The sequence below is a fragment of the Entelurus aequoreus genome, linkage group LG06, assembly GCF_033978785.1.
Source record: "Entelurus aequoreus isolate RoL-2023_Sb linkage group LG06, RoL_Eaeq_v1.1, whole genome shotgun sequence".
NCBI lineage: Eukaryota > Metazoa > Chordata > Actinopteri > Syngnathiformes > Syngnathidae > Entelurus > Entelurus aequoreus.
The window spans coordinates 17,544,494-17,559,150 of NC_084736.1; the positions used below are offsets into that span (position 1 = coordinate 17,544,494).

Below are 14,657 nucleotides of genomic sequence, written 5' to 3' on the forward strand. Positions count from 1 at the left end.
ACAAAACAACAATTTTCAAGGGTCAAATGCCGTAGCAACAGACTCATGGTTAAGTTAAATTAAATCAAACAATTACATTAAAAATAATAAAATGTATTAATGATAATAATACATTATATTGTTTATTTTATTAAATTGATTTTATTCAACTTATTTTAGTTTTATGGGTTTCTACTTTTTCTTTGGTGGCCGCTTGACTATCAGTAAAACGCTCACTTATTAATTTGAATTTAGATATTTGTATTAAATGCAACAAGAACAACAAACTAATATTAAACATGCACATCTGTTTAAAGTTGTGCAAATAAATGTAATATACACTAAGGGTGGAATGCAGTAGCAGAAAAAAAATTATTAATTAATACAGTAAAGTAAAACAAAATAAAATAAAATAAAATTACATTTAATTAATACAAATAATAAATATAGTAATTATGTTAATTATTTTATTAATTTTATTGTATTAAATTAATTGAATTAATTGATTCAACCTTTTTTATTTTGTTTATTTCATTGTATCAAATTAATTTATCTAATTGTATTGAATTTATTTATTGTTGTTGTTGTTGTATTTCTCTTTTGCCTTTGGCTTTACCATAATTCAAACCATCACTTATACATCTATTTTCTTTCTTTTTTGTTTACATAATACTTACATCATGTTGATATATTGCTGTTGATATTATCTCTATAAATCAGTATAAAGTGATACATGTCTTATTTAAAGCTCAGTCTTGCGTTTTTGTATTGCATCCCTGTCTTGTATTGCTTTCGCTGTTAATCGTGGCGCCCTCTTGTGGTGGACAGCTGCAACCGCACGCTATTGTCTGCTCAATGGGGATTGAGGATTATCTCTTGAGGAACCTCTCAGCCATGTTGAGCAGGACAAAAGCAGATGGTGGACTTTTTGCTGACCTCAGCCCAAATACAGAAGATTCTTTACTTTGAGAGAAAAGCACATTCCTGCAGCCAAAGTCTACTTCTTTTTACAACTTTGTCCGTTTTGAACATGCATGCACAATTTAATGAGAGTCACGTGCGTGTGTTTGTGAGAACATGATGGAGTCCTGTCAAAAAGCTCCATGGAAGTGTTCCTCTCTGGTGTGCATCTTGCTGACCTCCACAAACCAGGAGCTTCCTTTAAGGCCATGTCTAGACTAATTTGTGTCTGCCCTTTAAGGCCATGGAAATGCCCCTGGATTAGCATATGATCCCCTCAGACACACGGGATTATTCCATTTGGACGTCTTTGCAGTAAGAAGCACACTTTAAGTGTTGAAGAAGAGATCTGCGCTCGCGTGCTTCCTCTTTTTAGTAGTTAATTAGCTCACCTGCATTAGCTCTACAGGCTAGTTTTAAAACTGTCATCCAGGTGTAAAAATATGTTAACCTTGTGTAATTACATTTAAGTTAGCTTCTAGACAAGAAACCAAAACTAAAACATTCTTAACTCACTTGTAAAATTTGTACAAGGGTGTTTGTATTGTTGCTAGGCAGATTTCATACATATCAGACATTTAAATGATGACAGGCCCCTACGTCAGTGAAAAGACCCCCCTAAGAAGCAGCACACCCACAACAATCTATTTAAACATATTGCAAGTGACAGTAAGCCATCATTCCGGTTCTATGGGTCCGTGTACCTTCCGTTGTTTCTATTTGAAAATCTTAAATGCAAATCAAAAAAACTAATTTTGGACCATTTTTTCTATTTTCATTTCTGAAACAAAAGTTGTCTAATGAAACTTTTTTTAAATGACAATAGGACGCCTGCTGAACAAATATGATACCGTTATGCTAAAAACATGCTAAACGCATAGGGAAATCTAAAATACTGCTACCGGGTCAATTTGTCATCACACAGATAACCACGCATTTTTGCATTGTGGATGAACATTTTATCGATTTTTGTGTTTATCTGGAAAAATTTAAATCCATAAAAGGTAAACCGCACAAAATCCAATTTTATGGCAATATTTTAATGAAAATCAACCCTTTTTTGTTTGTTTTAAAATCTGCCATATATAATAAAACTTGAAAAACAGCCCTAATTTTATTTTTTGATTTGCGTTTCAGAATTGGAAATAGAATGAACGGAAGGTACACGGACCTCTGTGGTTATCGTTGTATTTATAATGTATTTTTTTAATTTCAAATTTGAAAATGTAAGTCAAATTTAATTAAAACTATATTCAAAATAATTTTCATTAAAAAACTATTTACTTTTGAAAATGAAGTAAAATATGAAATTCTAAAGTTATTTTTGAAAATATTATCATTTGAAAAAAATATTAAAATGTTTAAACGTTTTTCTAAATCTAGTAAATTAAATTAAACAATAATTGTACATTATTTTCATAAAATATTTATTTTAATTTAAAAAAAATCATGTAAAATCGGGTCGCTTAGGCTGCTGCCCCCGCGACCCGACCTCGGATAAGCGGAAGAAGATGGATGGATGGATGGATGGAAAATATAAATATTTAAAATGTAATTCAAAAATACATTTTTAATTGTTTTTTTTGGTTTTTACAAAATATATAATTAAATCAAAAAAATAATTCTAAATAATTTTTATAATTTTTTTTAATGTAATTTGAAAAACAATGTTAAATGTACGATAACGTGTACGTCTTGTTGCTCGGCAGACTTCATACATGTTATATTCTTATTTTTACTGTTATAGTTTTATTGTCATTGTTGCTTTTTATTTTTATTCTTATTGTAATATTTTTCTATTTTATTTCCATTTATACCCCCATTATTTACTTTTTACTTTTTAATTTCGATCTCAATTCTGTACACTGCTGCTGGAATTTTAATTTTCCTGAAGGGAACTCTCTTGAAGGAATCAATAAAGTACTATCTATCTATCTATCTATCTACATTTCAGACATTTAAATGATGACATGTCAGTGAAATAACTCCCCTAAAAAGCAGCACACACATAACAGTAAGGAGACATCCATCCATCCATCCATTTTCTACCGCTTGTCCCTTTTGGGGTCGCGGGGGGCGCTGGAGCCTATCTCAGCTACAATCGGGCGGAAGGCGGGGTACACCCTGGACAAGTCGCCACCTCATCGCAGGGCCAACACAGATAGACAGACAACATTCACACTCACATTCACAGACTAGGGCCAATTTAGTGCTGCCAATCAACCTATCCCCAGGTGCATGTCTTTGGAGACAGGTTTGTTTAAATGTACTACAACATGATGGTAAGCTCCAATTGTGGTTTTATGGTTATCGTTATATTTAAAATGTTATTTTATTTTATTAAAAAAATAATTTGATTTAAAAAATGTAAGTTTGAACATTTTAAAAAAATCAAACAAATTTAATTGAAATTTTGATTAAAACAAAATATTTTATTTAAAAAAATTGTGTAAAATATGACATTGAATATTTTGTTGTTGTAATTAAATATTTTACATTTAAAAAATATATAAGCTAATTCTATTAAAACAATAAATATAAAAAATATTTTATAAAATCTTTGATTTAATTTTAAAAAATTATGTTAAATAGAAATATTTATAAGGACACTTAATTTTATTTCAAAATATGTTTTATGAAATACATTTTTTAATTGAACATTTTTCTAATAATCATCTAATTATTAATTTCCAGTATTTTCATTCGTATTTTTTTCCCTAAATCCTCCCAGCTTCCAGTCCGCACTGCAACACTTGGGTTACATCAGCGTGACACGTCCTGTAACCTAAGAGGTCAGGCCTTCAGAATAAAAGCACGCCTGTAATTTCCCTCATTTTACCTTGTTTTCTGTGAAATCTCAGTCATTTTTAAAAGCCAATGTCGAGAGGCATGCCACAGGTCTGTTAGAAGCAGCACTCACAAAATGGTGATGATGATTCGCATGTCTAATCAGTAAGCGTCCTTTCTGGTTCTATGGTTATCGTCACACTCCTTGCCAATACGTTAAATAGTTTGTGACTATTTAAGGTAACAATGACAGGATGCGTGACCAAAAAACGGGAATATTTGATATCCATAAATACCCGCAGAGTAGCGTATACTTTCCAGTAGGTTCCATTTCAGCGGCGTTATGCTCCTGACTCACACTTGACCAGTAAAAGACGTGTGGGGTAAATATTGTCCACCGTAAAGAGACAGACTGCTTCCTGAATATGACTCAAAGACAAACGCCGTCTTCATTGTTCATCGCCTCCCCGACTTTCGGCCCTCCGCAGGAAGTGACAGCGTGGACAGGAAGTAGGAGCTGTGAAAGGTAGAGCGGCGTTGTCGAGTGACACGCAGTCGGAAGGAAACTCGCTGGAACTATGAGTTTATTTTCCTTCTTGGTCTGGCAGAAGAAAGGCCAGAGGAAGAGAGGAGAAGGACTTCCAAGCATTTTTAGCAACAGCTCCTGTTTTTAGCAACCTTGGAATATCCCAATGAGTCACTCCTTCTTTGTCTTTGTGGACCACGGACCGGTTTGTACCAGCTTGTTCAAGGTCCGACATCCTCGTGGGTTCTCCTTATTGGGTGAAAAGCGAGTATGTGACCCGAGGAGCACATTGTGGTGGCCAGCTGGGGTCACAACGATGCTGTTTAAATTGATTTCATAACCAATTGTATATCTTGTCAAGTGATAATATACTTAGAAATTACACTAGGTTATACTTAAGAGTAGTCAGTGTACAGCTTGTATAGCAGTTTAGATTTACTATTCACTCGAAAAATTAGTCAACGAACACTCCTCGCCATCCCACAACTTCCCGCAATTGACTTTGAGAGATTTTCCCAAGAAAAATGCTGTAATTGAGTTGTCATAAGATGTAAGATAGTCTGAATTCAAAGCAGTTCCACCTGGGAGTTTACTCACATCCCCTATGTTGGTGAATGGCGGGAATCAAACCTGGGGTCCTGGACACATGCTATCACATGATATTCAATTAGAGGGCATTTAATTTGATCTAATTTAATTGTATTTAATTTAAACCGGGCAAATCATTCAATTTAAATGTACTTTTTTTTTTATTCAAAATGATTTTTTGGAAAATCTAATTGTAATATAATTTAATTAAAACATTATTTTTTTAATGTAATTTAATTAAAAAAACATGAAATTTAAGATCATATATATTGTAATTATATTTTATTTAAAAAATGAAAGTTTCAAAATGTTAAAATTTAATTAGTAAATGTTATTTAATCATGGTTACATTTACATGTAAAAACAATAATTTTATTTAAAAATTGTTAAAAATGTCAAAATTTTTATTGTACAATGAATTATGTAAAACAATAATTCTTAATAATTTCCAAAAAATTAAAAGACACAAGTTCCAAAATGTTATTTTGAAATTAATTAAATTAAATTTGAATTTAAAAATGGAATCCAACTGAATTAAAACGGTAATTCTAAATAATGTTCATAAAATATTACATTTAATTTTTTTTTAAATCATGTCAAATAGATTGAAGATTGCATTAAACTATATTTAAATACTTATTTAATCAAATTTTTTTTTTTATTAAAATGTTTTCAAAATATCATCAACAATTGTGAAGTAAAGTGAATTATATTAATTTAGCGCTTTACATTGAGAAACCCGTTCTCAACATTAAAGCTACAAATAGTTACACCAGTTTGTGTGGCACGGGGAGAATGGTGGTTGAAGTGTCTAGGATGGCAAAAGCTGGATTCGAACCAGGAACCCTCAATTTTCTGTTCCAAATATTGTGAAATCTAAAAAAAAATTAAATTGTAATTTTAAATATTTATTTCCAGCCTTTTCACTCTTACCAGCGTCCAGAGAACCTTCTTGAGCGGCCAAATGGGCGCTCAGCCGACTAAACGGGCTGCAAATGATTGTTTACGTCTCAGTCCAGGGATTACGTAACGGTCAGGAGAGCCTCCCCCATAGCTGTCTCAAGGCAGGAAAGGGCCACCCCCTGTCACCCCCTGGAGGGGAGGACGCTCAGAATGTGTCGCCTCGCATCGCCGTCACACTGGCGTTGAAATGACGGGGGCGGGGCTTGTAGGCCTGAGGCTGTGCAGAAGACAAATAGCAGAGAGTGACACCCCTTCAGTGACCCTCTAAACTGAACACTTAGTGTATTTACTTAGTGTAGTTAGATGATCTCGGAGGCACGGCGCCCCCTGTGGGAGGGTAGGCAAAAGTCTTTCTGGTTATCTTGGGGCCCGAGCAGAGAAGCAAGTCCCGCAGAGGCCCTGTTTAAATTGCTGTGTTTTTTCTTCCATACGTTTGGATGCCTTTTTGAGGCCCCTTATCATGGACGAAAAGTCCCCGTTTTTTGCAGGCGTGTCAGGTATGGCGAACATTTTTATATTTTGTGGGTCCCGAAAATGAAATTTCAAAATTGGCTCTCTAGCGCCACCTTTTAAATTATTAAGAAAACAATTAACCCCTACTACCAGTTTCAGGTATAGACACGAAAATCGCAGGAGACGTCTTTCTTGACAAAAGTACCTTGATAAAAGTACCTGAAAACGAACAGGAAGTCAGCCATCTTGGTTTTCATCTTCCATCAAGGGGTTTTACTTTAACAAACTCCTCCTCTGGACTTTGGCCAAATGACTCACGTTTAAAATGACAGCTACTACACATACAGGCGATATATAAATTGCGAATACATTTTGCCTACGCCATAAGATGTGGGCGGGGCATGGCCCCAAACATTGCCCCGATAATTCGCCGCCATAGACAAAACGTTAATAAGTCGGCCCCACAAATTCAACTCTTGATCGTATTTAGTAGAAATGATGATGATGACACCCTGAAGTGCCCGATGGGTCAGTACTAGGGACTGCCGATATTATCAGCCGATAAATGCTTTAAAATGTAATATCGGAAATTATCGGTATCGGTTTCAAGATTATCGGTATCGGTTTCACAAAGTAAAATGTATGACTTTTTAAAACGTAGGGGGAAGTACAGAGCGCCAATAAACCTTAAAGGCACTTCCTTTGCATGCCGGCCCAGTCACATAATATCTACGGCTCTATGCAACAGCCATACAGGTCACACTGAGGGTGGACGTATAAACAACTTTAACACTGTTACAAATATGCGCCACACTGTGAACCCCCACCAAACAAGAATGACAAACACATTTTGGGAGAACATCCGCACCGTAACACAACATAAACACAACAGAACAAATACCCAGAACCCCTTGCAGCACTAACTCTTCCGGGACGCTACAATATACACCCCCCGCTGTTTTTGTAGCTTTTGTTTTGAGGCATGTTTAAAAAAAAATTAAAATAATGCACTTTGTCAAAGTCAAAGTATAGTATTTCCTATAGTTGTAATGGGTATCAGGATTATCTCAGGGAGAGCATGTCCCACATTCCAAGCTGTTTTGAGGCATGTTAAAAAAAATAATGCACTTTGTAACCTCAATAATAAATATGGCAGTGCCATGTTGGCACTTTTTTCCATAACTGGAGTTGAAGTTGTTCTCTTTTTTTGGAAAACCTTGTTTTTGATTGATTGATTGAAACTTGTATTAGTAGATTGCACAGTACAGTACATATTCCGTACAATTGACCACTAAATGGTAACACCCGAATAAGTTTTTCAACTTGTTTAAGTCGGGGTCCACGTTATTCAATTCATGGTAAAGTTACATTGTTTAATGCATCCAGCGGGGCATCACAACAAAATTAGGCATAATAATGTGTTAATTCCACGACTGTATATATCGGTTGATATCGGAATCGGTAATTAAGAGTTGGACAATATCGGAATATCGGATATTGGCAAAAAAGCCATTATCGGACATCTCTAGTCAGTACCTGTTCCTACCTACTTGTAGTGGGTGGAGCCTAGCGGCGAAAACTGCCCCACGCCTTCACCAACCTGTCATTATTGCACTTTAGGTGATCAGAGACGGATACTAAACTGATGGGTGGTGATAAATTCCATAATATGTTATGCAAATGACAGGATGTGGGTGTGGCATGCCACCAAACTTTAATCTTGATGGTTTGCCACAAAACATGATTTCACAAGTTCAAATATTGATCTTAATTGCTACAAATGATGATGACAGTCTAAAATGGCTTTGTTTCTTTTTTTTTCTTTTTTTTAATTTAATGTCATTTTATTTTATTAGCAAGTTTAAGCCCTTAATGCAGAAAAATGCCCATATTTTGCAGGCGCGTCAGGTATGACGAAAATTTTTATATTTTGGGGTTTGTCCCAAAATTTTTGATGGTAGGTCAGAGCATCATTACAAGCGTCATGCATGCCGGCTGACGCACGTGATGCAACGCGGTGCAACAAGGGCGAGGGCCTGTTCAACGCTGCTCGCAGCTTTAATTATTGTTGTTTCCATGGTGGCCATGTCAACATATAAAATAGTAAATAGTAAAGACACATATGCTTAAGTCTGAGGCCAACATGGAGGAGGATGTCTATGTCTTTCCCCTTTGTTCAAGCCTGCTTTTAAGTGGTCTTAATAGCGTAATGCCACTCTCCTCTGTGTATTTAATCCCCTTTAATTTGCTCGCACTTTCATTCCTGTTTCATAATGATGATGGTGATGATGATGGTGTAGCGTAACTTGGCAGCAGATGGAGCTTCCTCTTCTCCCGATGAGTAAGCTTCCCCTGGCTGTGCCTGCACAGAATTCTAAAAATAATTTTTTACATCACTTCTTCCCCTCACAAGGATTCTAGTGGATTCTGTCTGGAAGGGAATGGAATGACGCAATGTGGTATCCGTATTTTCCACCAAATGACATTCATGTCTGATGTAGGTGGTAAAGAAATTCGACTTCCTGTTTGGCTCAAAGGGGATTTGTTGCCTTATTTGCTTTGGTATTTTATAAAAAAAAACAATGCAGAGTCTTCAATTTACTTGATTTTAAGATCACTTTGATAGATTATAATTCATTTATCTTTAAAGGGGCCTCAAGCTTTTATTCCCAAAGCAGAGCCATTCTTGGTTGAGCTACTTGTTATATTGTTAGTAATATGTTCTTACAACTAAAGATATTATGAGCATTGTTTTTTGAGCTTTTTGCTTTTCCGGGCGTCACTCAATACTTTGAAATGTTGTTTAACAGGCTCAACAAACAAAATTAATTGCAAACAAACCCCAAAACGCCTCCATCACAGTTTTGTGTTGGATTGCTACAATTGTTGTAAATGTCAACATTTAAACATTTTCTTGTAAAATAATGCTTTTCATTGTTGTTTTGATTGCATTTTCAAAAATGTTAATGTGAAGGCATTAAAAAAACAGCTGCGGATCTCAAATGGACACCAGGCTGGACTGCTTTAAACCAGTGTTTCTTAACCATAGGGCCATAAAATATCTGTTTCTCGGCTGTGGTCTGTATGGGCTGAAGTGGTACTCTGTTGTAATACACTTTTCCACCACTTGTGGCATCAATGACAACATCAAACAAACAGAAGAAGACTGGAGCTTAAAGTCAAAGAGAAGTTTCCTAAGCGCAAAAAATATGACTAAAATGGTGAAGCTGTATTTTCATTTGCACTTAAATTGTGTTCACTAATAATTTTGTTAACTTATTTCAGCACAACATAATTGTATTTAATTTTTTTTAAATAAGTTATTACTGAGTCCCTTCTTATACAGTATATTTGGTTAGTACTTATTTTTCTAATCAGCCTGATCCAAGCCTAAGGTTTATGTGTTGAATAAATAATAATCTTTGTGATTAACACATTGTCTCATATCATTTAAAAAAATCAAGAGTAAGATTACTAGTTCCGTGTTAATGTTTGACTGTAGTAGAAAAGTTGGGCCCCGGGGTCAAAGGTTACAAATCTCTGCCTTAAAGTATTGCAACATTATTAAAACTGTATACAATAAGGATTGCATGAAATACAAAGAAAACGACAATTACAATTATTTCTTTTTTTCGGTTATGAGTGTTATCAGTGTTTTTGTAATATTAGTAGCAGCAATAACTTCTTTTTTTTTTAACCATTATTGCATGAAATACAAAGAAAACGACAATTACAATTATTACTTTTTTTCGGTTATGAGTATTATCAGTGTTTTTGTAATATTAGTAGCAGCAGTATCTTCTTTTTTTGAACCATTACAAAACAATAACATTTACAACAGAAAGAGGCACTTCAGATCCAATGTAGTCAATAAATTCCAGGATGAGCAATTTCAACATAAAATAATTAAGATTAAGATTGCAGCTGAGATAGGCACCAGCACCCCCCTCGACCCCGAGAAGGACAAGCGGTAGGAAAAATGGAATGGATGGATGGCATACTTGCCAACCCTCCCGTTTTTAGCGGGAGAATCCCGTTATTCACCGCCTCTCCCGACAACCTCCCGGCAGAGATTTTCTCCCGACAAACTCCCGGTATTCAGCCGGACCTGAGACTGGGTGGTGACAGCCTATTCTCACGTCCGCTTACCCACAATATAAATACGCTTGCAAGTTCCAAAACGAATGGAAACAAGAATTTCAGTTCATCCAGGACAGTTCGAAGGGGAAGGTGTATGTTGCCTGTAAATATGTAGAACAGACTTCTCCATTGAACATGGTGGCCGAAATGATTTCTCAGTCATGAACAGAGAAGTTAAACAGGACAATACTGCCATCTAATGGATAGATAATTCAAGTATTTCTTTTATGTAAATAAAATAAATATATATATATAGCTAGAATTCACTGAAAGTCAAGTGTTTCATATATATATATATATATATATATATATATATATATATATATATATATATATATATATATATATATATATATATATATATATATATATATATATACTCGAGTTGGTGAATTCTAGCGGTAAATAACCACGCCCCCGCCCCCAACACCCCCCCCCCACCCCCCCTACCCCCCACCTCCCGATATTGGAGGTCTCAAGGTTGGCAAGTATGATGGATGGATTAGTTTATTTCAAAGGGGACAATGCAATTTCATAAAACACATGACTACTCATGGTTAAAAAAGCCAGAATTAGCCAGAAGGCTAGTTTTCATCTGTAGTCCCCTGGCCATGATGTAAAAAAAGGCAGTAATATTGCAATTTAAAAGAAAAAGAAAAGCAAAAGAGACAGAAAGAAAAAAAAGCATACAATACATACACGATATAAAAATACAAAGTAAAATACAACATCCCACCATAACATCTATCTTATTTATATTATAATAAAACTAAGATAAACACAAGACCAGATATAATAACAAAAATAGTTTAAAAATAATTAAGAGACAAGATGACGTTTGTTATTGGAAAACGAGTCCACCTCTTTTGGGAAAATTGTGCTTTACTTTGAAGGGCGGGTCACCCTATTTCCGGTGCATTTCCGGGTTATTTGGCGCTGCTTCGCCTTGTGCAGCGGACGAATTTCGGCGAACAACGGATGAAGTCTGGCGGAAGGAGAAGACTGAGAAGAAAAAGAAGTAGAGACGGAGGGGGCGGAGGACGCGATGGAGGGGGAGCTCCCTGAGAGAAACAACACACAACGGGCATTCTAGCCGGGGAAGTGGCGGCGGTGGTTGTGGTGGTGGTGGTGGGCACTGAAGAAGGAAAAAGCGGGATAAGTGTCGAGCAAGTTTGCAGCCGGAGCTTTGTTACCCACACCCCACACGTAGGACCCTCCAGTGGACCCCCCTGTGGCCGCGGTCCAACAGTCTCCTTCGCCCGATGAATGGAGTTGCCTTCTGCCTTGTTGGAATACCTCCATACGCCTCCGAGCACCACGTAAGTCCGCGCCGTGTTGTGGAGCTTGTGGAGGTGGGAGTCCTGGGCGCGCCGCCGCCGAGCGTGATTCCCTAAGCCGATTAAAGGCCAGTTTACATGGACTCGCGCCCGCACAGATGCCGCACTCAAAGCAACTTTTCTGGGGTGTTTCTTGGGGTTTTTGTGGTAGCCAAATGCTGCCCGGGGAATGTTGTACGTCCCCGGGCTGGTGCTGGTCCTTTGTCTGGCCCTCGATGCTGGAGGCCGGCTGTCAGTCCGAGGCAGGACGTCCCAAGCTGGGGTGTAACCTGGAGGAGATGAGGGTCTACTTTATGATTACCACACATCAGGGGTGGGAGTGGGCCTCACCCCAGAGCATAATACTCACTTATCCCCATATTTAGTGGAGTTTTATTGTTTACTCTTTCACAGTCACAGCTATGAATGAATGCATTTTAAATTGCAATGTAGCTGAAGTTTGCTAGAATGTTGGGTTTCAATGATTTTATGTCATGGCCTCCTTCGGGGACATATTTTTTTCACGTGCCCCCATAATTGAAATACTGTTATTACATATTCACAGTAAATCTAAACAAATACTTGGTCATGTTTACTCGTCTGCACGTTGATTTCATTTGAGCACTGCTACCACCTAGCTGGAGGCTTGTGTATTGTTCAAGCATGAATAAAGATGCTAATATTTGAAGTAGGCTACCATTCACATTTGATAATTTTTTGGTATTTTTGTGTTAATAAATATTGTTTTTGATAGATACAACACATTTTTTTATTGTTGATTATGATAACTGCTGTCCAGTTGTTATATATTTTCTATATATCATTTCTGAGTGTAATTTTCAAGTATAACACTAAGTTGCAGTTGCAAGTCCCAGACGTTGGACGGCAGTTTTTGATTGATTGATTGATTGATTGATTGATTGATTGATTGAGACTTTTATTAGTAGATAGCACAGTACAGTACATATTCCGTACAATTGACCACTAAATGGTAGCACCCGAATAAGTTTTTCAACTTATTTAAATCGGGGTCCACGTTAATCAATTCATGGTAAAGTAGTGTATAATTTAATTATGGTGTGTGTTTTTTTTTGATGCGCCCCAAAAAGTGTTTGTACTGTAAGTATTGTACTTATTACACATCAGTTGTGCATCTTATTTGTAGTTTTCATCACCACATTTGGAAGTGTTGAAATTTGAAAGTTAAAGTCTCTAATGCTAATAAGTAGCATGTTAACAGCAAACCCTATGTATATTAGCATCAAGCTTGTCTAGTGCATTTGTGTAAAAGTGCAGCCTGTGTTGAAGGTTTTTTTTTAAAGTCAATTTGAAACTTCACGTAGAGGTAGTTTGGCGCAGTGCGTTCTCAGTGCTGCTGGAGTGACCGGCGAGTGCAGTAGTGCAAAGAGCCACGCAATCCAGGTCCTGAAACATGGCATGGGTAAATTTTACGTGAATCGGTGCACGGTAGGATCGGCGGGATTCAGTCGTTGCCAAAAAAGTATACCGGATTCAGTACCAATCCCTAATTGGAGATCCCTCTGCCTCTCACGCCTCCCACCCCCCGACACTTGGAGTAGCAGGTTTTAAAAATATATGTATCGATTTTTTTCTCATCAAGTAGTGCAGCGATATGAACCCCACATTTATAGAAACATATTTTTGAATTTTTTTTAATGAAGTTGCTCTGTGGTCTGTAGCGGTGATATGAAGGATCGAAAAATGTGTTTTTCTTTATTTTTGTCAATTTGCTGCATGGTTGCTAGTAGTGATATGAGTGCCCACATGGAAACATAGCTTAAGTTAGCTTAGCAGGTTAAAAAAAAAAAAGGTTGCTGCATGGTTGTTAGTACTACAGGGATATGAACCGCACATTTAAACATAGCTGGAAATTTGGAAGTCTCGGCAGGTGTGAAAAAAGTAGTGTGGAGTTTGTATGTTCTCCCAGTGTATGGGTTTTGTGCGGGTACTCCATGTTAGCTTTAATTTGATCCTCAACAACAGCTGTGTCCAAACTTTTTTGAACATGCTAAAAAGTCAAAGCATTTTGATATTTTATTTTGTAAAAAAAATGCTAAAAACATTACATATATTTCAAAACAAACCATTTGTATTAGGTGACAATATATATTATTATTAGTTTTAAAATTAATTATAATTATTTAATAATAATTGTTAATACAAAATGTCTGCTTTTTTTATATAGCAATATGAATGTTTGGTTGTTTTTTAAACGTTTTTGAATCATTTTATTTCATCAATAAACTGCGGACTAACAAAACCCAAGCCGTTAATGGCCCCAGGGTCGCACTTTGTACACCCCTGTTTTAAATTGATTGATTGATTGATTGAAACTTTTATTAGTAGATTGCACAGTACAGTACATATTCCATACAATTGACCACTAAATAGTAACACCCGAATAAGTTTTTCAACTTGTTTAAGTCGGGGTCCACGTAAATCAATTAATGGTACAAATATATAATATCAGCATAATACAGTCATCACACAAGTTAATCATCAAAGCATATACATTGAATTATTTACATTAAGATGTGAATATAAGTGTGAGTGGTTGCCCTGTGATTTAATGATGAGCATTCCAGGGTGCATCCCTGGCATAGGCTCCAGCTAATGACAACATGGTACTTTTCTACCTGGGTTTATTAGAATCCTTTGAAAAAGCAGTACAAGTTTCAACCCCAAATGTTGTGTTTGACATCACAGCGGATGAAAAGATGGGAAAAGTGTGACCTCTGCGGCTGCAGCAAACATCACGAGAACTCGTGTTTTGGTGTTTTTGCCCGTTTCCTTGTTACGTAAACAAGATTGTTAAAGTAGTAGGGAGGGGGAAAAAGATTCCTTGATGTAAGGATAAACTGTTTCATCACTTTTTTGATTGGGCTTTCTTGTCTTAGGTTTCGTTTATTGGCGCTTTCATGTTC

The 14,657-nt window shown here is 36.3% G+C and overlaps 1 protein-coding gene across 2 annotated transcripts in view; it reads left to right on the forward strand.

Annotated features, from left to right (window-relative positions):
• Positions 1-14,657, forward strand: part of arhgap23a (Rho GTPase activating protein 23a) — a 139,513-nt gene that overhangs the window by 12,621 nt on the left and 112,235 nt on the right. Inside the window, exon 1 of one of the 2 annotated variants that reach the window (XM_062050130.1) lies at positions 10,895-11,715. The exons of the other annotated variant lie outside the window; for it this stretch is intronic. Coding sequence (XP_061906114.1) covers positions 11,659-11,715 — 57 coding nt within the window. The 5' untranslated portion in view covers positions 10,895-11,658. Of the gene's footprint in view, positions 1-10,894; positions 11,716-14,657 lie in introns of those variants that run through there. 2 annotated transcript variants of the gene reach the window in all.